The sequence below is a fragment of the Plectropomus leopardus genome, chromosome 18, assembly GCF_008729295.1.
Source record: "Plectropomus leopardus isolate mb chromosome 18, YSFRI_Pleo_2.0, whole genome shotgun sequence".
NCBI classification, from domain to species: domain Eukaryota; kingdom Metazoa; phylum Chordata; class Actinopteri; order Perciformes; family Serranidae; genus Plectropomus; species Plectropomus leopardus.
In genome coordinates, this window is record NC_056480.1 from 1,426,152 (window position 1) to 1,453,536 (window position 27,385).

Here is a 27,385-nt window from a genome sequence, read left to right on the forward strand (position 1 = left end):
TACAGGAAGACTTCACTCACTATATGAATGTCATGCCAAGTTACCTTGAAATCCCGAAGAAAACTTTTTTCTTGCATGCCTTGATGGAAAACGGCAAGCATTTTGATTTCTTTGTTGATTTTGTGGGAGCAAATCTATATAAAAACATCCACTGAAAAACTCTCACACAACTCCTGTTTTATTTATCCAGTCGTATGCTCAGCGCTTCCCCCCAAAAATGCATTTTCATTTAAACCTCAGTGGTTAAATTTCACTTTCAGTTCACTTTTAAATAGTAAGGTTTAAGCAAAAATGCATTTGTTTGGAAAGTACCTCAATAATCTTCAGTTCGTTTTTGCTTTTCTGACACCATTCACAGTGTTAAACAGTATCCGTCATTACGTGTTCACTGATAATCAGTCTTGTGTTTTATTGATGTGAACAGTCTCGACTCATGAGTGCATCTGTCTCTTTCAAGTCTTTCCAGTCGTCTGCAGAGACAAACTGACAATTGTGTGCCAACCGTGACTGAGTCGACGAAGCAAATGAACATTATGCTGCCTTCATGGAGCCGTCAGAAATATCAGAGCCGTGAGCTCAGTCAAAATGTCTTGATTTTCAATCATTGAAATTTAATGCTCTAATCTTACTGGTTTTATCCTCCATGCAGACTACGAATTTAGTGCCATCCACTAGCCAAACGATGGTGAAATATGCAAGTGGCTTCTATATTTGCTTTACTGACCAGCCACACAAATAATAATAATCTATTAATGGTAATCCGTGGTTATTGCTAGCCTTTTGGCCTGTGGACAAAAAAACCTGCCTCCATATTATTCCTATCAAATTGTCAGACATTAAATGGGGCTGCAATGACTATTTTTATCATCGACCATTCAGCCAATTGTTTTAAGGAATTATTGTTTAGTCTAAAAATTATGGAAAACAAATGTGAATGCTCTTCACAGTTTCCAAAATTACTTCTTCAGTTTGCCTTTTTGTCCAACCCAACTGTCCAAAACTCTGTATTTTCTATCATAAATGACAAAAAAGAGCTTAATGATTAACAAATCAAATAATCAACCAATCATGGCAGCTCTATATATGACGAGAAAGATTTTATTCTGAGTGTGGAGGGTGACATAAAACAAAACAGATTCTGGTTTTACTGGTCAGACTGCAGTCAGATGACCAGGAGTCCAAAAATGATCAGATACAAGAGAGTGCAATTACTTTTGCAATTCAAGAATATGTTGGGTTTAAGTGCAGCGTTAAGAAAAGGAAAGAAAGAAAAACAGGAAATAAGCCATCAGCTCTGTGGTGTGTTGAAGAGAAAAAATAGTTTGTTGTTAGGTTTGGTTTGTTCCAAGTCAGAACTTTAGAAAACGAAAATGAACATTTTCCTGTTTACATTTTGTTTACATTTACATACAAGCGTAGATGTCCTCCGCTCTGACTCACACTCAGCTTCTCACCCGGGTGCAGATTCAACTTTTTGGCATTTATATTTATATTATATTAGATTAGATTTATTTATTTAGAAGATGTAAAAGAAAATAGAGAAACAAGCAGACAGACAAGAAACTTATTTAACCCGACCCCTTCTCCCAAGTCATTGAATTGTAATTAACCAGCTTTCTTATTAATTTAAACCTGCACTCTAATTAATGAAACACACGTGCATACCCCCACATACTCAAAATCAAATATCAACAATTTTACATTATTATTTACAGAAAAAGTGACCAATGAAATAAACAGTAACCCCTGTAAACACCTGCTCTCTGTCAGACCCCTTCTTCATTCCCACACCGCCTAAAAAAATCATGTTTTTATAAGCACGGATTGGCTAAATAAACGCCTGTATTTATAATGCATCCTTCAAAAATGTTCACACAGTTGAATCAACACATTTCTGAAACAGTTTCAACACAAACTGAACACAATAACATTTATGAAAGGAGGATTTATTGCAGGAATGTTGTATTCGACTGCATTAGTTTGAGCTCGGTGCACTTAATAAACTGGCAGCTGAGTGTTTGTGTGTTTCTTCTCACTTACAAGCATAAAGTACCTCTTAAGATGTGTATTTTTCATGAGATGTCAACCACATTTTGTTAACGCTGTTTACTGGAGTGTTTTTTGTTTGTTTGTGGTACCTGGATTACTTTTGTTACTGAGTAGATGTTTTTTTTTAACTTCAGATAATCAACTCTTTCAACAGACTTACTTACTGTCACATGATTAAAATAGTTTCCTCATTTCTCTAATCTTCTCTGTTATTCTGCTTCTTTCTTTTTGTCTCCTCCAGGGGAAATAGATCGATGTCTGAAAAAAGTAGCGGAGGGAGTGGAGCAGTTTGAAGACATTTGGCAAAAGGTGAGGAAATTATTATTTTCATTATTGAATCATCCATCATTGTTTCATTTAATGGTTTAGATTGTGAGAGAATAGATATTTCCCAAAAAATACCTTTAAAATGTAGAATTTTGTTTCATAACTTTTGAATTTCTCTGCCTGTTAGCTGAGCTTAAAAGCTTCTGCAGTCAGTGTAGTTAACAACATTTTAGCACCATCACACAGAACGTACAATACTCATGATACTGGTAATAAAGTGTTATTAAAGCAGTGCTGGGCTCTGACCCTACAGCAGCACAGAGGCCCAGAGTGCAGAGCTGTTCTGCTAATGAAGAGGCAGAAACATGTCAGTGTTTTAGTTACTAAACATCCCAGCTGCCCTTTTTCCTTCATTAAGTCCTGGATTTATTGTGCTGCTGTGCGTGTATTTGCCAGAGTTCAATGCTGATCACAACCCACACAATTTTAAATGCTGTATTTGTCTTTTATAACTTAATTCATAATCCATTTTGTGTCCTAAAATTAGCACAATACAGCACATTACAGCAAGTATAAAATAGGACATGCACTGTATTTTTTGTCACCAGAACTTATTTTTCTCTCTTGTTTTCTTTCCTCCGCAGCTTCACAATGCAGCCAACGCAAACCAGAAGGAGAAATATGAAGCAGACCTCAAGAAAGAGATTAAAAAGCTACAGGTAATATACAGAGAGAGAGAGAGAGAGATTAAATCGTGTGAGATTTCAAGCCCCCAAAACTTCCTGGAAGTGACTTTATCTGTGACTCACTGTCCTAACTCAATAAACTGAATAAAATTAAATCTCACAGAGGAGCTGATTAGGCCTAAAGGGGAACTGCACTCATGCTCGATATTAATTTGTGTTGTTCCTATGGTCTAAGACGCTCCAAAAATATCAGTAAACAAGAACAACTCTTGTTGTAGGTTTTAAAGTCTAGTTGTAAATGACACTGAGAGCGCTATGATAGAATAAAGCTCGTCTGGACCAAAATAAATAAAACAAACAGTCCCTGGGTCCACAAAGTCAAGCTTCCACTCACAGTCTGTGGAGCAGTTTCAGACCTAATTCCCTTTACATCACAATTTGAGACTTTCAGGGCTGCACTCGACTCACAAACGTGCAACAGCAGACTAGATATTTACAAAAGTCAGAGACTGTATCGTATAAACCCTCAGGGCCTGCTTTAATATTACAAACAAACATTTCACTCTGTGTACAAAACACACTTTTCAAAATAAAGCTTTAAAAAATATTATATATTAATGTTATTTTCTACTTTAATTCAGTATTTTTTTTAACCAGCACCAGCAGGATAAGAGCAAGTTAGCTAAATAAACAAGGTTGTGAAAAGTTTTAATTGTAATGTGTTCAAGGTCAGCGCAAAGGTTAATAAAATGTATTCATGATGTGAATCATCGTTATAATACACGATTAACACAACAAATGCCAAGATTTTCCAAAGTAAATATTTAAATCAAAATATTTTAAACTCGTTTTAAATTCGTTTAAAAATTCACCTCGTCTTTCCACCAAATAATAAAAAAGAAAAATGTTGAAAATGATAAAAACCAGGATCATTTAGGAGCCTTGATAATGCTATCAATAAAATAAAATTAAAAAATTAACGATCCCTCATCAGCATGTGAGACAGAAACATCCAGAGCTGAGTTTTTGAGGTCTGACGTGTTTTGAGTTTGAGCCCTGAAATTGGATGAAAGGACATTGATTGTGAATGATGTGATATTGTTTAACCTGCCTACACACAAAGGTGTGTGTTTGTGTGTGTGTGTGTGTGTGTGTGTGTGTGTGTGTGTGTGTGTGTGTGTGTGTGTGTGTGTGGTATTAAATATCATTGTGGTCAGCCAGAGGCAGTGTGTGCTTCATCACCGTGTTTCCATGAGCACCAAACTCCACGCCAAGCCTGTTTTCTGCGTGTAGACTCCAAGTTCACCATCCATGACTGTTGAGGACGAGTCTCTGCATGTGTTCACTGATGTATCTGCATCTCTCTCTCTCTGTATCTCTCCCAATCTCTCTCTCTCCCTCCCCCGCTCTGCTTCTCTCCCTCTTCTTCTTCTTCTTCTTCTTCTTCTTCTGGTCCCGCAGCGTCTTCGAGACCAGATCAAGACGTGGGTGGCATCCAACGAGATCAAAGACAAAAGGCAGCTAGTAGAGAACCGCAAACTCATAGAGACGGTGAGTAGGACACATCACGTTCATTATAACACTCCCTCCAGGACCCGTGTTTGCTCTGGAGGATTGTGTTTGTTCTCAAAGTCTTACACAGTCTAAAAAAAAATGTATTTGACAAACTCCAGGTCTGAATTCTTATATTCTTACATTCTATACATCTCCGTCATTGACACTTCAGGTTATACAGGATACCGACGGATTTGGGCCAATATTTGCCTTCCAGAAAGGGATTTATTGATTCATATAAAAAAAAAGATAATTATGGATCCATAAAACCGATTCATTCCTGGAAGGTAAATATTGGCCAAAAAATGTGGGTCATCTAGTAACAGGGTTCTCAACTAGGGTTTATAATTATCATAACTATATATTTAACATTATTTACAGATATATTATTATTTCTAACAACTTTTTGACTCAGGTCATTTCAGGTCATATTATGTTTTGTGTTTTTTTTTTTAACTTCATTTTTTTTTTAACAGAAGTAATTTTCTTTTACTTTTTTACAATTTCTTTGTTTATTTTTTGTTATGTGTTTGAAAGACATCAAGCCAATTTTTTGATGTCCCTAAAGGGTTATGGTACAGAAAAAAAAACATGCCAGAATCATTTCTCAGATTACCACATTAAATAAAGAACTGCATCCAGGAGATGCGATAAACACGGGATCTGGTCTGATCTCTAACACGTGCTCCTTAGCGTTGCTCGCCCAGCCGTCAGCGTGCTGCAGAGCCTCACGAGTCTTTGATGAGGGTTATTGAGATGGACTGAATGTGAGCCACCTGCCCGCACAATGAGGGACCGGAGCAACTCGCCAGCTCCCTCTGATCTTGATGAGTTGGTTTTTATCCTAAAAGCTGCTCTTCAAGACTTCCTGTGGTTTTGTCGGCGAACCTGAAATTACGCGTCCTGCAGGAAGCGCCCGGGGTTTGTCAGAAAATAGGAACATCGCAATCTACAGTGTGTTTACGCAGAGATACAGATTTATAAAGTCACAGTTTAGAGCCTCGTCCGCAGGGTCTTCAAGGCCTCCATGAGTCTGAAATGCAGGTCGAGTGTTATAATCAGTGCTGTGGTTTTTCTGCAGGAGAGAGGGGGCTCTAACAACCTTCAGTAACAGACAGTATGTGTTCTTGCCCTATTTCTGCTCTGCTGAGTGAGCTTTAATGGCTCCTTTAGTGCCAGACTTCCATTTATTATTGCTGAGCTCTCCTATTTTACAGTTCCATCATTATTTAGACCGCTAATGACTACAAACTTATTTTAAACTTGTTTTTATGTTTAATTATCTTTTTATCTTTGCACCTCTTGTCAGCACTTTTGCCATTTTTAATAATGACAATAATGATAATGAAAGCAATAAAAAATAAGATTTTTTTTAAAATAAAAAATAGATTGTAAGAATATTTTGAAATAAAAACAATAATAATAATGAACTTATAGAGCACTTTTCATACAAGAAATGCAGCTCAAAGTGCTTCAAAAATAAAAATAAAAAATGCTACACAAAGAACAAGGTTTAACAATCAAAAGACATGCAGTGATAAACAAGTTATAAAAGTCAAAGTAAAAAGTACCAGTAAGAACAGTAAAAAATAAGAGAACTGATACAAAATAATATTTACAAGAATTTCATTATCTTAAAGCCGGAGGAAATAAATAGGTTTTCAGCTGTTGTTTAAAACTGTTCACAGAGCTCGCTGCTCTTATAGCTTAATGATGAGTTTTTTACTTTGTTAAAATCATTTAGTAATTAATGTTACCTTTAATATATTATCTCTTTCTCTTTCACTATAAATCTGCATCCTTTATTATGTTTTATATTTTATTGCTCTGTAAAGCACTTTGAATTGCCATGTTAGTAAAAATGTGCTATAGATTATTAGATTATTTGAGAACAGATGAAAATTTTAAAAATGTGTGTTTCTTCTATTTTCTGGCCCAGGGTCTTTAATTTTGTATTAAAAAAGTATTCTTTGTAGGAACAAATTGGTACATTTAGCTTTTCTCCCCTTGTAGAAAACAAAAGAACTGAAAGCAGCTTATTACTTGACTTTATTATAATGTGACGCATCAATAAGTACAGCATTTTATAAACGTGATTTGCCTTTTTTTCCTGTATCTGTATCTCTTTGCAGCAAATGGAGCGGTTCAAAATAGTGGAAAGAGAAACCAAGACAAAAGCGTACTCGAAAGAAGGGTTGGGTCTGGCTCAAAAAGTGGACCCGGCCCAGAAAGAGAAGGAAGAGGTTGGGACGTGGCTGACGGTGAGTCATTGTGTCCTAGAATGAATGCAATAGATACAAGTAATTTTGTAAAAACTTTAGAAAAAAAATTTATTTGTTGTTCATGTCTTCAACAATAAGAAAGTGATTTAAGTCAGAGGTGAGTGCTCTAACGCCGGAGATTGCCGTGGGAATGTTTTGAGTTACTATTATTTTTAAATAAAACCTGGAACAGAAAGTGGAATAAAAGTGGAACCAAAACCAAAATAAAGACAAAACAATGTGTCAACTTTCACAAAAACAAGTTCTGAAAACCTCAGAATAGCAGCAGCTTATTTTAATGTATCACAGCTGTGTTTCTGCAGAGAGTTTGCTTATATTTACACCATCTGTTGAGACAAAACAAGTTGTGATGGAATTTAAGGTGATAGTTACCCAAAAATGAAAATTCAGTCATTATCCACTCACCGTCATGAGGGCGGTAAGGCGGGTGAAGTTTTATAGTCCACAAAACAGCGGGAGGTTCACGGGCAAAAGGCTTTGCACACATCTTCAAACAGTTGAAGCAAATGGTGACCGGGGTTTCAAACGTTAACATAATACACAAAATGTCTCCACGCTGCTCATCTGCAGTAATCCGAGTGTCCTGAAGCCCTGACGTGCTACACTGGCATCATGTTTTAAGCCTTTTTCCAGTGTATCTCCGGCAGTGTTTTGTGGACCATTAAACTTTATGGGACTTTCCAAAGGCATGAGGGTGAGCACATCATGACAGAATTTTCATTTTTGGGTGAACTATCCCTTAAAAAAAAAAAAAAAGTATTGTTTGATATTGTAAATGTGACTTGCGAGAAAAAAAAAGAAAATAGAAATTATTGTCAGTTGCATTCCAGCTTTCTTATTTCTGACCTATTTATTTGTTTCTTTTTACAACCTTAAAGGCTGCAATAAAGTTGCAACTCATTCCCCTTATTATTAATAGTTTCTCATCAGTTTGATGTGTAAAAACATCAGGGATCTCACAGTTATTGCACAAAGACACCTTTATTTTATTTTACGTGCATCAGTAAGACCTATCTGTAACTATGGCCGCAACTAACTGTTGTTTTCATAGTTGTTGATTATTTGAATTGATTTTCGAAAGACGGAAAATAATGAAAAATCTTAACTATGTTTACCTAAAAGCTACAGTCTGTAAACTCAAAATGTGTATTTTGTCCAGAAACCAGTTACAGTTTACAAAGAAAAGCAGTAAATCTCAAACATTTAATTGATTAATTGAATATAAATAGTTAAGAGCCTCATCACGCTTGGGTCTTGATATTAACTCTTCCTTCCTCTCTGTCCTCCAGAATACGATAGACACGTTGAACATGCAGGTGGACCAGTTTGAGAGCGAAGTGGAGTCGCTTTCAGTCCAGACGAGAAAAAAGAAAGGAGACAAGGAGGTTAGTCGACCCTCATCTCTGACACATTGATTATTTCTCAGCCTCCAGGGGTCGTGTGTTTGTTTGTTTGTTTGTTTGTTTGTGTGTGTGTGTGTGTGTGTGTGTGTGTGTGTGTGTGGTCATGTCACCATACACTCGATACCAGTTCAAGTGAAAAAGTGAAATTTTACGATTCTAACATAATTTTAAATATTTAGTTTTGATCATTTTTTCTTTCTTTTTTTTAGTTTTTTTCTTTTACCCCTTGACATTTTAATTAGCTTTTACAAACAGTTCTCTAAATGTTCAGATTTCTTGCAATTTGTTTAACATTTCTTGCCAGTTGCTTATTGCCTTTTTTCTTTTTTTTAAAGAAATAACACCAATATTCTTTGTGAAACTTGTGAAAGATATTAGAAAGCAGCACAAGAAGAGTGATGTCACTCTGGGTGTCAAAGGGTTTAATTGAAAGGAAAAAAAACAAAATAAAAACAAAGATTATAGACCAAAAAGGTATCATATTAGCTTAAGTTTATCATACTGACCCTTTATTATTATATTATGTCATCCATTACTCAGTCTGTATCCTGCAGAGTGACTGTGATCAGCTTCAGCGGTCTCCTGGCAGAGATCTGTACTCCACTCAGTGCATTTTTCAGTTATTTTTCTTCCTTCCTGGTTATTTTTCTCAGTTAATAGCGGACACAGATCAGTCTGTGAGTCGGCCCTCAAGCCTCTCTGGAGGAGAGGTCACACTGTGTGTCCTACATTTATCTTCGCTCTCTGCCCTGACGAGGATAACCTTACTGACCGCTTCCTCTTTCACTCTCTCTTACTCACTTTCCCTCTAAAGTCCTCTCCAGGGAACTCATTTATAGAAAAAGCTCTTTGACTTTATCCTTGACGACAGGGCAGTCTTTTCAAACAACACGAGCACGAGCAGGTGCTGCGAACAGCGTTCATACCTCACACCTGCAGTGTCAGAGAGTGACTCTTGTTATCAAAGGAAACATTCGCAGCCGGCTCACCAAGATCACTCTCTCTGTCATCGGCTTGTATTTGAAATTACCTGAAAGCACTTTTTAAAAAAATGACACCCAGAGGGGTTTTATTTTTATTTTGTTGCTTCTGCTCAGCTGAGCCAAAAGCGTAGGACCGTGTTTCTCAGAGGAGATCTTGAAGTGCTGAGATGAGTTTTTCTGGTCTCGGGTTTCACACACAGGCTCCAAAATGACCAACCAAAAAGATTGTGGAATTTCTCTTTGGCATAAAATTCATCACAAGGGTCAGCTGCTGCACCCACTAGTAATTTACCGAGGCGACAACATTCAGAAGACTGTAACCTTTTTGGCTGCAGCCTGTTTTTAAATTCTGTACCAATCAACTCAAACTAGGATTTTGTTGCCCTGCATTGAGAATGTAACATGCCGTAAGGAAGATAAACATAAACAAATTTATTTTGATTTGGAGAAAAATCTACACAGAGCAAAAGACAAAGAGCCAAAATTGAAAAAAAATATACACATATCAACTGTATATATATAAAAATATATAAGATTCACGAAAAAAAGCAGCATCCAGATCATTAAATTGAAGCAGACAAAAAAGACTAAAATAAATGAGAAGAAAGAACCCAACCAAACAAAATATATAGTAAGAAAAATAAGCAGATGTACAGGCATACAAATACACAGTGCGTTTTGTTTTTCATTTTTTTAGCCAAAAATATTAAAACTAGAAGCACTTAAGTGAAGATATTATGTGTTATAACTCGTAGATTTGTATGTTTATTTCCACAACACATTTACACACATAAAGCGAATATGTATGTGTGTACATATGTATATATATATATATAGTATTAGTCGATGAGAAAAATTTTTAGCAAAAGAACTAATAGATATAGACAAAATATGTTTCCTAAAAAGTTTATAATAATAGCTTTGGCCAGTAAAGTAGTTTTAGCCTACCAGTCCTTAAAGGGTTACATTTTAGTTTAAAAAAGTTTTGCACATCAACATATTTTTCATAAATGAGGATTTTTTTCTGCATTTCAGAGGAGTGACTGGACTCCTGCTGGACTCAGAGGCGTTTCAGCTGAGTACTTGTAAACATAGTTAGCTGGTTGAACACAGTCAGTCAGTGAATGAACAGCTGATTAGTTCAGTTTGGATGAAAACTAAAATCTGTGAAAAAAATGTTGAGAGCTTGATTTTGTTCGCTAGAGGCTTTTTTGGTTTTGGCCTCAGTCTCATGTGTATGAAGATGCTAATAAAACCATTTAATGACGTTTTAGCCTGCATTAGACATTTCACTTAGTTCCATACCTTCTTCATTCCTTAGTGTTAAATGTAGTCCCGCTGTGACATTAAAATTTTGCCTTTTAGAGGCTGGATGCACTCAACACAGAGAGGTCTTCATGTTCCTGCCATGTGCTGCTGCAGCATTAATATGTATTGTGATGAAACACATTAATATGTTCCCCCCTGCTGCTTTCACTAATGCAGTCCAGCAGCAACATACATCTAAAGTGTTCCTGCGCGTGTCATGTTTTTAAAATCACATCAGTTTAGCCAGTGACCCACAGAGCCACACGTGTTTCTGTTCTCTAGGTTTTGGCCAAAAGAAACATCCAGATAACGTTTGTCCAAATAACTCCTGTAACACATTTGTACCAGAAGTAAAAGCAGAAAAAGAAACAAAATGTATGACATTTGAAATGTTAAAAGTGCTTCAGAACATGTGTGAATTAACTGCGGAGGAGAAGAATAATTAAATATTGAAATCACAAGTGCTGTGCCCGTGTTACGTGATGCATGAAGACATAAAGTGCACATGTCGCTGCTGCACCTTTCATGTGTTTCCTCCCTTCTTTACATCGAACTTTAAAATTTAACGCGGCTTTTCTTTCATTTTGCAAACAGTTTTTCTTTTAAAATGTTGCTATTTCTCTGAATAATTGATTCAGATGTTTATGTTTTGTATTGGAACAAGGCAAGAACATAGGTTTCATTTTAACATTTTATGGGACACTTATGAAACTGGGAGGTTGGGGGGTCGTCTGCCAGAAAATTTTTGAGCATCAAACACCACATTTCCTGCATTTCTATGCAACAGTTTGTCTTTTCTATATCAATTTATTGTGTAAATCAGTTAAATTTTATCAAAAGAAATATGTTTTAATTGTGGAGAACAAATGTCCATCGTTCTGCTCCTATGGAGTAAGGTGTTGTCTATCCCCAGCTAAATATGATTTTTTTTTTTTTGCCAAATATTACTACAGGGTTTGCAAATAGCAAGAGCCAGGCCTGGAAAGATTTTGGAAAACTGATTATATTCCCAAAGTTTTGGAAAAGTTATGGAATTTTGTTTCACACACCCATATAATACCACATGATATGTTCAAGGACCATTGGAAATTTGAAAATCAAAAGATTATTTCTGTTTTCACAGTTTCTGGCTGTAATAAATGGTGTAAAATATCCCATCTTTACATTTCTTTAAAAATCATCAGTAAAATAAATACAAAATACAACCGGTGTAGTAGTTTTTATATAGCTGTTTCTCAGGAGGAACCAACAGGTTGTAGACTTGCTTTAATTACCTGAAAAACAGTTCAAAATTCACCAGAAAATTCTCCCTTCTGTTTCCTCAACCTTCCCTGTTCTTGTTGTGAAGAAGCAGGACCGGATCGAGGAGCTGAAGAAGTTCATTGAAAAGCATCGGCACCACATCCGGATGCTGGAGACCATCCTGAGGATGCTGGACAACGACTCGGTGCAGGTGGACGCCATCAGGAAGATCAAGGTTCGTTCATCTCTTTATCAAACAATTCGTCTTAGTTTTAGTGACGGGTAACATTTTTCTGATCATGTAGATACAGAAGTTTGTTATGCTTTGCCTTCTTATTTTTCTTTTCTTGATGCAGCTGCACACCTTTTTATGTCTTTGTTTACATAATCTTAATTAGAAAACTGAACTGTAACCTCACAAGAAATATTCTCTGTGAAATCTGTTTCTGCAAAGAGAATTCATAATATTTCTATTACTAAGCAACATTTATACCAAAAGATTAATAATCTCTCTCCTTTCTTTTATGTTCTGTCTCTATAAAGGATGATGTGGAGTATTATCTAGACTCGTCACAGGATCCAGACTTTGAGGAGAACGAGTTTCTGTACGACGACCTGGATCTGGAAGACATCCGTAAGTAGAGAAAGAGCTGTGGTTCATTCACTTTGTCTGTTTGCACAAATATATATATATATATATATATATAGATAGATAGATATATAGATAGATAGATAAATATTTTTTTAAAAAGTACAAAGACATACATTAATAACAGGTAAACAGGTAGAGCCAAAAACAGGCTACAGACAATGTTATCATTTGTGCAAACCCAAATTGGTAATACTGTTACAGATATAAATTCAAAATAAAACCACAAAATATGTAGCAATGAGTAATAAAAAGCTTCAGAGAATAGTTTTAAAGGTGGCCTTTTCCATATTTTCTGTCATATTAACCCTTTGAAACCTGATCAAATTGGCTTGATTTCTTTATACTGGACATGGAAAAATATTTGTATTAGATCAGTAAAAGGTTACAAGAAATTTACCACAAAAAAGAAAAATAAAAACAGAAAAACAGAAAGGGACCTGAAAAAAAGTGCTAAAATAAATTTTAAAAAATATATATACAAATAATGACAATAATAAGATGTTGTTCTGTTACTTAATAATTACCTAATTTTAACATATAATCATAATTAGAAATATAGTTTTCTTGATATTTTTCCCTATTTCATTGATGTTTTTTAGTGATTAGATAATCAAATTTCAGGTCATTCTCTTGTTACCTTTTACTATTTGTTTGCAGTTTGTTGTACATGTCATACCAATTTGCATAATGCCTTTATTTCCAATGTTTTTGAAAGAAATCAAACCGATCTGTCATTGAACTCGTGTCATGTCTCTGCTCACCTCCAGCTCAGACGCTGGTCGCCACCTCCCCGCCGGGACACTCGCACTTGGAGGACGAGATCTTCCAGCACTCCAGCAGCACACCCACCTCCACCACCTCGTCTTCACCCATCCCGCCCTCGCCTGCCACTTGCACTACGGTAAAAAAAAAACAACAAAAAAAACAAAACTGAACTCAAAGGTTTTGCCTGGTTATCACCTCGTAGATATTCACAGTCTTGCACTTCTGAACTCTGGAGTGTTCGGGTGTATTTTGTAGGTGTTAAATTAAACAAGTGTAAAAGGGTTACATTTTGAATCACACTATTTTTTGTAAAATTACAATAAATTAAAATAAGTAATTTGGGCCTTACTCGTGCTTAAAATTTAAATAAAAAAGTTAAATAAAATTTGACTTAATCATTAACAAAAAATTCACATATTGCCATCTGCTCTTTTCAATCAAAAAATCAATAAAAAATTATAAAAAAAAATAAAATAAAACAACCCACTGCTTTTCTACCAATGACAAGAAACATTCGAAGTTATTATCTCTTCATTGACCTTCTAAATTTGTCATTAATAGTGGTAATTATGTAGGGCACACCAAAATATTGATATATCGACATCATGTTACAAGACTCGATATCGTCTTTGATTTTCGATTTCCTGCTTTTAAAGGCTCCATTACAGTAAAGTGATGTAATTTTCAGAACTTGCCAGATTTTTCTTTCATTTACCCACTTTTTCATTTTATCCATATTACTGTTGACTATTTATCAAAAATGTCATTATGTAAATATTTTGTGAAGGCACCAGTAGTCATCCCTACAGTATCGTCCTTAAGTCGATATAAAGGTATTTGATCAAATATATTTTGATATATTATTTTCTCTGTATCGCTCAGCCTGATAATGATGTGATATCTGAAAATGAAACCTACTGTTGCACTCGCTTCAAGTCAGGTCGGGTCAATATCTAAAATATAGACGTGAGATAATTGCCTTTGTATCTGCCATTGTCGTGCCCTGACATCTGCTCTCATTGTTCTGCTCTGCTGTCATTATATCATCTGTTCTCCGCCTACATGCAGCGTGCAGCCAGAGTAGCTATTAAAGGTCTGATGTGCCTGAATAGAAGGCGGGGTTTTGTTAAAAGCTGTTGACATGAAAGGGAATGTAAAAGGATGGGATGTTAGCGGCAGTGGTTCCTGGGAAACGTGAATTTGAGTTGTTATCGTTTAACTTTTAATTATCTGAGGAAAGTTTCTGGAAGTGGTTGTTATTCTACTTTTAGTGCTAGGGGTTTGGATCAGCAATCTTCTAGATACAAGCTCTTAAAAAACATTTAAATCATTTGAAATTTGGCTTTTTTTTGTGCAGTGTACTTTTTGCTGCAGAGTTAGCTCTCTTGACTTTTACATTACTCTTTTGTAAAGACTGCAGCAGACATGCAGGCATCATCACAGAGAGAAACTGCACCAAATCTTCTCTCTTCTGCTCAGAAGTAGTGAATTTACAGCTAACGGCAACTTAAAACAACACAGTCTCTGTTTGGTTTTGACATTTAGTGCCTGAAAAAAAAGAATGCTGCTGTCACACTGAGCTTCCCGCTGAAGCCGTTCAAACTAGGGATGCACGATAATAATCGGGACCGATGATGGGACTTATGACGTCATACTGATAATTCCGATAATAAAAATTTTGGCCGATAAATAGAAGCAATAAAAATAATAAGTATAAAATTGCTTTGATTTTGCCAGTTTTGCCCATGGTTTCGCTCCACCAGTACTACTCACACTGCATTTTTCTGCATGTCAGACTGCTCGATCAGTCCAAAACATGTCATCACAGTCAGCAGCAGGGTTTCCCCCATTGTTTCTTTTTTTTCTTTCTTTAACTCTTTCCCCGCCATTGATGAGATTTTCCCTCATTTGGTGTTTTCACTGTAGTGTAGGAGACACTGTTGTTATGCAATAAAACAACATTTCCACGTCCAAAAACAAACGAACAAGACGATCTAAGGTCCCAGGGTGATGGGAGGAGAGAGACTAACGTGCCAACTTTATTGCTATTTAGCGGCTTTTCGGACCCTCTCAGCGGCGATGTTTTAAACAGACACAACAGGAGAAACATTTATTGACTTATTTAGATCATCGCTGAACAAGGAGGAAATATACTGTCCAGGTCGCCCTTAAAGGAGATAAAGGAGGTCACCTAGAGCGCCACCCGCTGGAGGGGTGCCACCAGTTGCGCTCAAAACAAACCAAAAAAGATAATAATTTGCTGTGTCCGTTAGCTCCCTTTCTTCATGTTCTGCCTTGAAAATAACAAATGGACAAATAAAGAAAGAAACAATCATAAACTCAACGCCCTTGTTGTTTCTCATGACCAGAAAAAAAAAATGCTATTTTTGCAGCTTTTTGTGTGAAACCGGACCCTCATTTTTTTAATGAAAATGCACAAATTAAATTCATCTATACTCGCCACATGTCAGCCTTTCATACTCTCAGGTAATGAAAAACAAACAAAAAGAAATTATCGGGAATCGGTATCTTAATGGCCACAAGAAGCTGGAAATTGTCGGTTTATCAGTATCAGTTGAAATAATCATTATCGTGCATCACTGGTTCAAACTTTAAAACTTAATGTGGAAAAAGAAAAACGAATTGTTGAATAGTTGCATCGAGCAGCCCAATCTGATGCCACTGACATCATTTCTGGGTCGGATGAAGTCCTGATAGTGGTCTAACGTCGTTCTTCATTTGTGGTTTTTTAGGAGAACTCAGAAGATGACAAGAAGAGGGGACGTTCAACAGACAGTGAAGTCAGTCAGGTGGGTCCAAAGACACTCACCATTTACATGCACACTTTTTCTCCATCTGATTGAAATCAATCTGATTGAAGATTACGAGTCAACTGTTCACACAGAATGTGGTCTAATACGATCTGGCGTTTACATGCACCAACGCATGTAAAGGGAGCAGCTTTGTGACATGTGCAAAATTTATGAATATAGTAACTTGACGGTTCTACCAACTCTCACAGTGACCATGAGACACACGCAGCTGACACTTTTCACACACTCTCACACCGCAAGTTTTGATATTTTATTTGATCTTTTTCCAGGTGACATCGTTAGTTGAGGTTGTCTTCTTTGTGAAATTTCGGATAAATTTATGAAAAGTCAATATAAAAAGCTATTAACTTATTAAAACTTGTGGTCTTGGTTGAACATATTGTACATTTAACGCTCAAGTTTCCTGTAGAAAATCAATATATCGTCAACCTGACCAGCACTTCCTACAAAACTGTCTGAATGTCTTCTCATTTCTTTTCCAGTCTCCTGTGAAGAATGGGAACCCCTCTTCCTCGTTATCCTCTTCCTCCTCCTCCTCTCATCTTCCTCCTCCTCCTCCTCCTCCTCCTCCTCTTCTTCTTCCTCCGTCTCGGGACTGACCTCATCCTCACTTGTCTCTATGGCGACCATCACGGCGGGAGGTCTCAGTGGCTCTGGGGGCAACAGTCATCACGGCAGCTCGGGGGGTCTCCTCTCCAACACTTCGGCTGGCAGCTACAGCAACGCCACCCAGCAGCAGCTGCATCCATCAGCACAGCAGCAGCAGGCCAAAAACTTAGTCAGCTCCCCCTCCTCCGCTCCCATCTCCATCCCCATCCCCTCCACCAACAGCCACCTGGCCTCCTCCGCCTCCTCTCCCCCTAACGCCATCACACAGGGGCTCTTCACCTCAAACTCCCAGCCTTCAGCTCTGTCGGGGCCCACGCCGACCTCCAACAGCCTCGGCCTCAGCTTGGGGCTCTCTCTGGGGAAAGGCGGCATGTCCGGCTCCATCACCACCAGCCCCATGTCCGGAAGCCTTGGCCTCTCAGGGATGCCGGCATCCCTGAGCAGCATGGCGAGCCTCCTGTCAGGCTCCACCCCGGCGCCCTATGCTCAGGCGGCCGCCTCAGGAGCGATCGGCTCCGGCCTGCCGGGCTCTCTGGGTGGCATCGGCATCAGCCCCACGACGACCAACAGCGCGGTGGGCTCCATCGGCAGCGGCAGCATCACAGTCGGCGGGCCGACGTCCTCAACAGGAGGTCTGCTAGGCCCGGCGCCGGGGCTGACCAGCGTGGGCTCGGGGATTCTGGGTCTGAGTTCTGGTCAGTCAGGGATGCAGGGGTCTTCGCTGGTGTCACTGAGCCCAGTAGGAGGTTTAGCGCCGGGAAGCGGAGTGGGAGTCATCGGGAGTAACGGAGGCAGCTCGGGGTCAGGAGGGAGCGGAGTTGTGGGAGGAAACTCGTCGCTCTCCATCAGGCCGCCGAGCCAACAGAAGCAGAACGGTAGCACTAGTGAGTATCAACGACCAGCGAGTGCAGGAACAACCATCAGCCATCATTTATTTACTCCAAGTTTGCATTTTGCTTCTTCTGACTTGTACATTTTTGAAATCTGTTATATCATTTTCATATTATTTGTTTTTGTTTGAAACAAAATATATTATATACTATACTATATTAATTAAATTCCATTCAAATTTCCTCCTCTTTTCACGCTACAGGTTACAGCGCTGTGGTAGCAGACAGCACAAACAGACTCCGCCCTCACTAGTGCCAGCCAGTCACAAAGCAGCCAACCCTCGTCTTTGACCTCCACAGCCAATCAGCCGTGAGTATGACAGAGCAGGTCACCTCTCATTGGGTAGGATCTGAACATCTAATTACGCCAAAACGGATGTTTAAACAGATGCTGATTAGTCTAAAAGTCAGAGAACAATAAACAAAATCTCAGCCTAAATATATGTCCGAAAAGATATTGTGTGTATTTTAAAAACCATTTGAAATCATTAATCACATAGTTCAAAAAAGAAAATCTTATTTTCAGTGCCGCTGAAATGTTTTGCACATTACAAATAACATTGATCAAAAACAATATTCTTAAGGAAAGTAAATCTATAGGAAATGTGCCTGATTATTACAACTGAACTTTCACTGGGTGAACACAATCATAGCAAACACTGTATCCTAATATAAAAATTAACAGAAAAAAGTCACAAAAATATGTAATAACGTGTTAGTTAAATGTGCACATTATTATTTTTTAAAAAGTATGATAATAAGTTTAACCTACTTGTATTTCTGGTGCCAACTTACATGAGTAGTAACATTTAAACAACTAGACTATTTATTTATTCGTGCAATGTTTATTTCAAGGGTGACACAGCAAAATTGTAAATGCTCACATCCTGACCTGTTTTTTATCATGCTGAAATAAATAAAAATGAACCATAAAAACACAGGAATGTGCATATTAAGCTCCCCTTTTCTCCCTTCTGTTGTTTTCTTTGTGTGTCCTTATTTTGCCCCCTTTTCATCCGTTCTCTCATTCTCTTCCTGTCTCCCCAGTAAGGACACTGGTCCCAGTTTACTGGGCTCTCTAAGTTTGTCATCCAGCTCCCCGTCGCCGGCCTTCTACAGCGAGGCCAAAACAGTGAGCGGTGGCAGCCTGCTGAACGGGCCGCTGTCCTACTCGCAGTCCTCCGACGGCATCAAGGTGAGAATGTGACCACACACACACAAACACTGCTGTTAATGTGCTTTTCTGTATCCAAATAATGCAGATTTTTTTAATGGAGGGGTTAAATAAGACAACACACACACACACATTTTTTGATTTACCACAGTTTCATCTCTGTTATCACAATATTTTTCCTCAAATCAATAAATAAATTGTTGTACTTGTGCCCACTTAATGGTTAATCGTAGACCCTTTAGACCCTTATTTTCATTTGCTGGTTTGAGGTCAGAGCTCTGTGCAGGACAGTCGAGTTCTTCCAAACCAAACTGGGACTGCTTTCCTTATTCTCAGGGGCATTGTGATGTTGAAACAGGAAAGGACGCTCCCCAAACAAGTTGACACACAGCTGGAAGCTGAATATTGTCCAAAAACATTGTCTACTGTTGGGTGTTGGCCTGGTAACGCAGTGTCTTTGCTCTCCGTGTCATTCGGGTGTGAAATCGCTCCTCCTGATGTGTCGTCAAAAGCATATTTGAAGGGAGACGACAGAAATATACAAACAACAAAAAGCAAAAGTGATTTCCTTGACAACGTTATCACTGGTGCGGGGTCCCTCCGTCGGGGCAGGTACGATAACGGTGCGCACACAGTCCGGTGGAATCTGTTTTCCCATGAGTCTCCTTGTCTGTCCTCATCAGCCCCAGGAGCCTCTGAGCAGCCTAAAGTCCATGGCCGAGCGAGCAGCACTCAGCTCAGGGATGGAGGGAGACGTGCCCTCCCTGCACCTCACCCCAGGTAGCACACACACACACACACACACACACACACACACACACACACACACACACACACACACACACGCACACGTACCTTGATATAAAGGAGATAGAGGGCTGGAGCAGAAATAGAAAAGCTGTAGTTTAATGGAACAAAATGTCATCTCACCTCCCACTCTCGGCCTCCTCTGAACAAAAACTGCTGATGATATTATCAGCCCTGACTCAACTCCTCTACTCTTTGTCTCTCTGACTTCAACTCCCAAAACCCTCCCCCTTTTCTGCACACCCTCTCTCCCTCCCCGGCATCCTCAATTTCCGCCACCATCACCCCTCTCTCCTCTTTGTCTCTGACTTTAAGTCTCTGTCTCCTGTTTCTCTTCAGACATCTTTCCCAGCAGCACTACGGCCCCCTCGGGCCCCCCGTCAGCACCTCAGCCCTCGCTGTCAGAGGTCAGCATCCCCCCGTCACTGGGGGTCTGCCCGCTGGGGCCTGTTCCCCTGTCCAAAGACCAGCTCTACCAACAGGCCATGGAGGAGGCGGCGTGGACGCACATGCCCCACCCGTCCGACTCCGAGAGGATCAGGTGCAGTCAAATATTTCCATTTTTCCAAGACATACATGATAAAATAAAATAATATTACCCTTTGAACCCTGAACAAATCTGAGTTCTTTCAAAATCATGAGAAGCAGCACGTTGCCCCAAAAATAGCAAGAAATCAGTAAGTAAAGTTACAAGAAAATTACCTGGAAAAGTGTAGAAAATTAAAAAATATATGTATATTTTTTTTTCTGTAGAGTAATTTTAAACACACAATTGTAGTGATTTCAAATATAGTTTCTGGGCCATTTTCCAAAGTTTATTTTGATATTTTCTAAACGATTCTCCCCCCTTTTTTAAAACTCATTTTTTGTGGTCATTTTTTCTTTGTCACCTTTTGCTAATAACTCGCAATTTGTGTGATATTTCTTGTCAAGTTGGTCATTGCATTTTCCCCCACGTTTTGGAAAGAAATCAAACCGCTTTGCCCAGATTTTAAAGGGTTTAATAGCCTGTGGAAGGCAGCACAAGAAAACTAATGTTGAACTAGGTTTTAAAGTGAAATATATGATTAACACGCTGCACTCAGCCAGCACAGTTGGAAGAAAGTACTTTCTTTGCCAGCAGGATGAGCTCAGATGTTGAGTGTGAAGGCTCATGCACACCTTCAGTTAGTTTCAGACATGTGTGTGGGAGAAAATGTCCAAAGGGAGGACAGGAGAGAATTCCCGCACACTTTCCTTTAACTTCCAATAAACGTCATTTTAGAAGAACATTTTGATCCCCTCAGTTAAAACATCAGTGAAAGAATAATGCATATTCTTGACTTAAAGTGTCCGGGAACCCAAATCACCAAAAACTTTATGAATATGTATGACATTAGCCTCAATCCAATCCGAGCATAACTTTTTTTGAATAAAAGGGAGTGAATTTTATATTCGCAATTTCAGTCAGTGTAGTTTGAGTGTTGATGGAAACTCGCCTTGTGTCGTGCTCAAATGGCGTTGACGCTCACCCTCTTGTGTAATTTGCTTAAGTAGGATATTTGGAGCACAAGGTACATCAACATTTAAAATCTCTGATAAAGACTAAAAGTGGGCTACATCTCTGCATCCCCATAACGTGCATGAATGAGCCGGTCTGATTATCTGTGCAGAGATCACAAGTTGGAGGAGAATTAGTTTTCAGGGTGTGTGATCGGCTCTGTGAATAAAGTTAAAGTGTGTTAGTTGAAGATTTGGGTTCTCGGAAGAGTCGAAGCAAACAGACATCCTTGAGAAAACTTTTGCATATTTATTGTTAAATTTCAGGTTTTTGTCTAAGCTTTATTATGCACAGATTTAGAAGAACAAATTTTGCAGCTTTTCTCTGTTAACCCTCTGAACCCTGAGCTACATCTGTTTTCTTGTGCTGCTTTCAGACGCTTTTCACAAGTATTTAACCTTCTGAACTTGGCTTGATTTCTTAAAAAAAAAACATAAAGTCAATGAGCAACTTGTTAAGAAACTGCAAGAAATTACTAGATTAAGTTATTTCTAAAAAATCTTGGGAAAATGTCTTGGGGGGAGCTGGGGAAAAACTATATATTTATGGTGATTATAATTACATATTTACAATCATTACAAAATCCTAATTTTAAGCACTTTTTCAAGGTAATTTCCATGTTTTTAACTTACTTTTTTTTTTTTATTCTTTATTATATTATTATTTTTTCTTATTTTCAGGTAATTTTCTTGTTCATTTCTATTTGTTTTGCTATTTTTGGTTTCTTCTTTCCTTGCTTATTGCTTTTTCCCATGTTTTTGAAAGAAAACTAGCCGAGTTGCTCAGGTTTCAGAGGGTTAAATCATAAATCCACAGCACTTATCAGCTGCTGCACACACTTTTTAAAAAAAAAAAAAGGAATAATGTGAGCATAATGAAAATTGCACTGCTGTATTTGGTATGTATTTATTGTTTTCTAATAGCCCCGGTAATGCAGTAATGTAGCATACCTCCACACAGTGAGAGAAGAGATTATACTGGTGCTGTATCTCCAATGCAGTCAGCCCACACAGATACAATTGACATTTAAATCTGAACACTCAAACCCTCTTGTCCCACAGTACCTGTTGTTTTTTACAGCCAGAGGAGGAGAGCGACACACACATTTCACACTCAAACACACACACACACACACACACACACTCACTCAACGAGCCGAGCTGCAGGGATTTCTTCTTCTGTGTTTAAAACAAGATTGTGACGTTGTCAGTAGAGTGAAATAAACATGATTATCATATATATCATATATTTGTATATTTATATTAGTTTCCAGCTAGAGGTGGGAGAAAGTAAAGATAGAGGAAAATTGCGTGTGTCAGTCATTTTGGCCAATCTCTGTAAACAGATATCTGTATGTGAATACAGATAACAAAAAAAATTTAAAAATGTATGCATAAAACTAACTCGTCAGACGATAGCCGATGGTTTCCAAGATTGCATTTTTGCAAATGCATTTTGCCTCTTTTGCTCTCTGCACTGAGCAATATATTATTCACACTACAAAGGGGAACTAGAACACTTCTGAGGCCCAAACTTCATATACTTATATCTAAATATCTGTTTAACTCTTGCAGTTTATTGGCACCAATCATTTGCGTTTGGTGTATAAAGACATGAACTCTGTGATTCCCACCTTACTTTCAACACACACTTATTTCTAATGTTGAATTTGTCACATTGGTACATGAAGAGCGTGCTGGTCAGATACTTAAACTCACCAGTTTTCAGTCTCAAACTTGCTGCTTGTTAGTGGGGCCGATCATTACTTGTGGTACACGCTGACCTGGCAGCCTGATGGAACCAGAAAGGACAAACTGGGTTTGTCACTGATCTAAAAATACACATTTTGGGTGGAAAAGTGTATCTGGGCAAAGTCAGCTCCACTCAGGGAATTTTCCTACTTTCCCTCCCATCAAGGAGGAGAATCTGTCGGTCCGTGCGACTAATGGATCAGTTAATTGGTCCCAAAACGTTCATCAAAAAACATTCAATACGGCCTGACCCACATTTAGTGAGTATGTGGCTTTGGATTAGCAAATTAGTCTGTTTACCTCAGATTAGAGGCAGTCTGATGATTAATGATCTTGTTTATGTTATAGTTTGTATTAATTTAACCTTTAGGGACTGTTTGGCACATTTTACACGCTTTTCAGTCATTTTTTTATATATATATATATATATATATATATATATATATATATTTTATATATATATATATATAATTTTGGCTGTGTTCATGCATATGGCACAAATTTAGGCAAGACTGTTTATTTTTGTCTAATCTTGGAATCCCCAAGTCAAACATACACTCTGTAAACAAAATTGTGTTTTTCTCCCATCTGAAAACATAGTGGCATCATTACAAAAGCCTGGTATTTAAAGGGTTAAAATTCTGAAAGTTAATAAATATTTGATATTTAAGATTACGACTGATGTTGGTTAAGAAAGATTAACTAAATGAAAGCAGAAAATAATATTAATTAATATTTTAAAGGTTAACATTATAGCAGTGTAATATCATTACTTCTGATAATGATTGCTGTAAAAATACTTGAATTACAGCCTGTAATTTTAACATTAAGTTTGGAAAATATAAATGTATTCCTTTGTTTGACATGACCAAACCTATACTAGCTTAAAAATATGTTAAAAAGAAAAATGTTTATATATACATGTATATATATTATATGTACGTGTGTGTGTGTGAATTTAGAGAGATGTGAGCTCACCAGACTCGCAGTAGCTCGCTCCTCATCTCTGCTGCAAGCTCAAGGCTACAACCATAACACACTTGAATCAGGTTGTATTGTGGGTAATGTAGGCGCCACATTTCAATGAAATACTACTCTTTTTGGGGTGCTAGAGGCTTCAAACAAGCCTTTTTGGTCATTTTGTGCATTTAAAATGTGCAAAAACAGAAAATTTCAAACATCAAAACTGCATATATTTAGAAACCAACCCAAAAATCACTGATTAAACCCATTGATTTACATTCTTTTTAACACAGTCAATAAGAAAAGGCTGTAATCTGAACCAGCAGGTTTGACTGATGAATTACATGTTGCTTCTGCCCCGTGTTTATATGACAGGCAGTACCTGATGAGGAAACCCGTGCCCCACCCTGCCTTTCCACCACCAGGTGCCACCGCCCCACTCCGACACTGTAGAGTTTTACCAGAGGCTTTCAACAGAAACCCTCTTCTTCATCTTCTACTACCTGGAGGTACGTCAGCCTGCGTGATCTGCTCTCCCAATCATGTGATCGCAACGAGGGGGGACAGAATATTTGCCTGGCCGATTACTGGGGCCAATATTTCTGTATCGGCGTTTTATTTTAACAATTGCCGATAAAATTAATTAATTCAAAAGTGCAAAGAAAGTGTCAGCATGGGAGGAACTTTTACCTTGTAAAATCTCAGAGAGCTATTTTTATTTATTAATTTTTTATTTAAATTTTCACCTTTTAAAAAAAAGTTACTGGGAGCTTTCTGTATATGATGTTAAACGTTTCCGTGTTTTATTTAAACATTTGCTAAAGGCATTTAAACAAAGTTTTGTGTTGGAGTTTGTTTTATTCCAAATTCTAAATATTGACAGAAAGATTTAAGCATATCGGTTCCAAATATCGGTCATCGGTTTCATTAACTGCTGATCATCGGTATCAGTACCGGCCCTTAAAAAAAACTGTATCAGTCGAAGTTTTCTTGTTCTGCAGATGTAAAAAAAAACAATGATGCTCAGGACAACAGTAATAATAAATGGAATATATTATTAATCCTTCAAGACAAATTTGAGGATCTCTGCACCTAAATTTTTTTCAGTTTGTATTTCTATTAATTACATCTTTTTTTTTCTTTTTATTTCTCTCTGTGTCTCATCTTCTCTGCTGCCTGCCCTCGTGTCTCTTCCATCCTTTCCTCTCTCCTCGTGTCTGCAGGGCACTAAGGCCCAGTATCTGGCAGCCAAAGCCCTGAAGAAACAGTCCTGGAGGTTCCACACAAAGTACATGATGTGGTTTCAGAGGCACGAAGAACCCAAGACCATAACCGATGAGTTTGAGCAGGTCAGTTTCACGTTTCACAGTTTCAAGTCGTGTAAACTTTACCTCTCCGCGTTTTGCAAACCATATTGTTGTGTTGTAGCGTTTCTCCCTCTTTCTGTGCCTTATGACAATCTCACAGCAGGCTCTCAAAGGGCTGTGTGTAAACTCACGTGCGCCGCAGAAATATCTTATATTTGTCATTAAGTAATTCAATGCAGACTTTGAACATTGAACATTTTTTTTTAATTTGAATACTTTAATTGTGCACATAAAATGCATCAATAAGAAATCTCGGTGTAAGATTAACCGGATCATGGGACACACGTGGCTCAGGAGGTAGAGCGCTCTTCTGCGAATCACGAGACGATTCCCTGGCACGTGCAGTGTCTGTGTTTAAGTGTCCTCGGGGAAGATACTGAGCTTCAAATTGCTCCTGAGCAGGTGGCAGCTCGTGTGTGGTAGCCTTGGCCAGTAGAGATGTGTGTGTGTGAATAGCACTTTGAGTGGTCGCACAGACTATAAAAATGCATATACTATTACAGCAATCAATGCAAATGGATAACAACAACTCAAGGACAGAAGTCTGCTGATTTTTTTTTACCCTGCAATCATGAATGGAAACCAGTGAGTCATTGAATCAGTGGGGAAAAAAAACATTTAAAAAGTCCAAAATGTAACAGCATCTTTTTGAAAATCAGCGAAAATTGTTAAAAAAAAAACATAATTCATGGTTTTCACAGTCATAGAAAACCTGGAAAATTAATAGAATTTCACAATCACATTTTCAAGGCCTGCATTTGGCATTGAATGATTAGAAATTACACTGAAAATTTTGGAAAAGTCATGAAATGTTGTTATGTGTAATAACATTGTTATTGTTTCCACGTAAGGTAACATAATGGTTACATCTATTTTCTGAAGCTTTCGACGTAACGTAGCTTTAATATGCGTCAATGTGACAAGATTTTGTTCACCATCACGTACATTTCTTCATTTTCTCCCTCGCTCCGTGTCCTGCAGTTTTGAAATGAGCAAAACTGGTAGCAATGCAATTTCAGAGTACAAATGCAGATCAGCGGGCACATTTCCACCAAAATATAAGAAAAACAAGTGAGTGCAGGTCCAGACGAAATCCTGCAATCAACACAAAATTTCCAAAATATTTCTGTGCCTTTTACACAAGGCACGCTGGCAGTGGCTCCGACCAGATGTATCGGCACACACCAGTGACTGTATCTAAAGATGGACAGCGCATCTCCACTTCCTCCCACTGTGGAAAAATTAAGTGTTAAAAAATGGCGGATAGCTGCTGCTGTCTTGAGCTGGTGACGTCATTTGGAGCCACAGTCTGTGATTGAAGTGATTGCGAGGATGGAGCCGCAGAGTGAAGTTCCCGTCGTCCGACCAAACGCAAAGAATGGCATTTATGACCTATACTGCAGCAGCCTCTAGAGGGCGAGTGCGATATTTTGGCGTCGCTTTTGGGGAGTTTTCACGTCATCCAATTTTGTCACACAGTCTAGAGACACGCAGTAAAACTTTTCCAGGTTTGATTTCCAGGCAGCCAGGTCAACCATCAGTTCCTCTATAATGTATTTAATTCCTCTTCAGGGAACGTACATTTACTTTGACTATGAGAAATGGGGCCAACGGAAGAAGGAGGGCTTCACGTTCGAGTACCGGTACCTAGAAGACCGAGACCTCCAGTGACGTGCAGAGAGGACGACAGACAGACGGACAGACAGACGGACAGACGGACAGCTGAGGAAGTGAGAGAGGGACAGACGTACGAAGAAGAGCCACCTGCTGACATTCCTGGATTCGACCTCAGCTCGTAGGAGAGATGTTCGGGATTAAAGGGGGCCAACGGGTCTGCAAAGACGACCCACCGACCTTCCAGCCCTGCCTCGTCATCCTCACCCCGGCAGTGATGCTCCTCCCTCCCTGTCATCTCCTCCTCCTCCTCCTCCTCCATCATAGGGCCTTTTATTTCCATCGTCTCCTGAACTGGGACTCTCTTTAAAACAAGACTTTGTTGGTTTGTTTTTGACACAGAAACCTAATAATCAGACTATCGTGTGCTTTTCCCCTCTGTGTTATCTTCTTGTGTTGGCTTTAAAAACAACCTTTGCTTATGTTATCACCTTAAAGAACCAAAGATAATTGGTTAATCACACAGTGCAGGCTCGAAAAACCGACTTCAGAGGGAGTGAGCGTGGAAGCCTCAACCCACACACACACACACACACACACACACACACACACACACACACACACACACACACACACACGCTAAAT

The 27,385-nt window shown here is 38.4% G+C and overlaps 1 protein-coding gene across 1 annotated transcript in view; it reads left to right on the plus strand.

Annotated features, from left to right (window-relative positions):
• Window positions 1-27,171, plus strand: part of LOC121958250 (CCR4-NOT transcription complex subunit 3-like) — a 35,098-nt gene extending 7,927 nt beyond the window's left edge. Inside the window, 20 exon segments of the mRNA XM_042507134.1 lie at window positions 2,291-2,358; window positions 2,961-3,035; window positions 4,464-4,553; window positions 6,689-6,817; window positions 8,128-8,223; window positions 11,881-12,009; window positions 12,318-12,408; window positions 13,194-13,327; window positions 15,945-16,001; window positions 16,508-16,559; window positions 16,562-17,518; window positions 17,728-17,756; window positions 17,758-17,834; window positions 18,572-18,719; window positions 19,382-19,478; window positions 19,845-20,046; window positions 24,135-24,150; window positions 24,152-24,268; window positions 24,983-25,108; window positions 26,699-27,171. Coding sequence (XP_042363068.1) covers window positions 2,291-2,358; window positions 2,961-3,035; window positions 4,464-4,553; window positions 6,689-6,817; window positions 8,128-8,223; window positions 11,881-12,009; window positions 12,318-12,408; window positions 13,194-13,327; window positions 15,945-16,001; window positions 16,508-16,559; window positions 16,562-17,518; window positions 17,728-17,756; window positions 17,758-17,834; window positions 18,572-18,719; window positions 19,382-19,478; window positions 19,845-20,046; window positions 24,135-24,150; window positions 24,152-24,268; window positions 24,983-25,108; window positions 26,699-26,797 — 2,789 coding nt within the window. The 3' untranslated portion in view covers window positions 26,798-27,171.
• The last annotated feature ends 214 nt before the right edge of the window (window positions 27,172-27,385 follow it).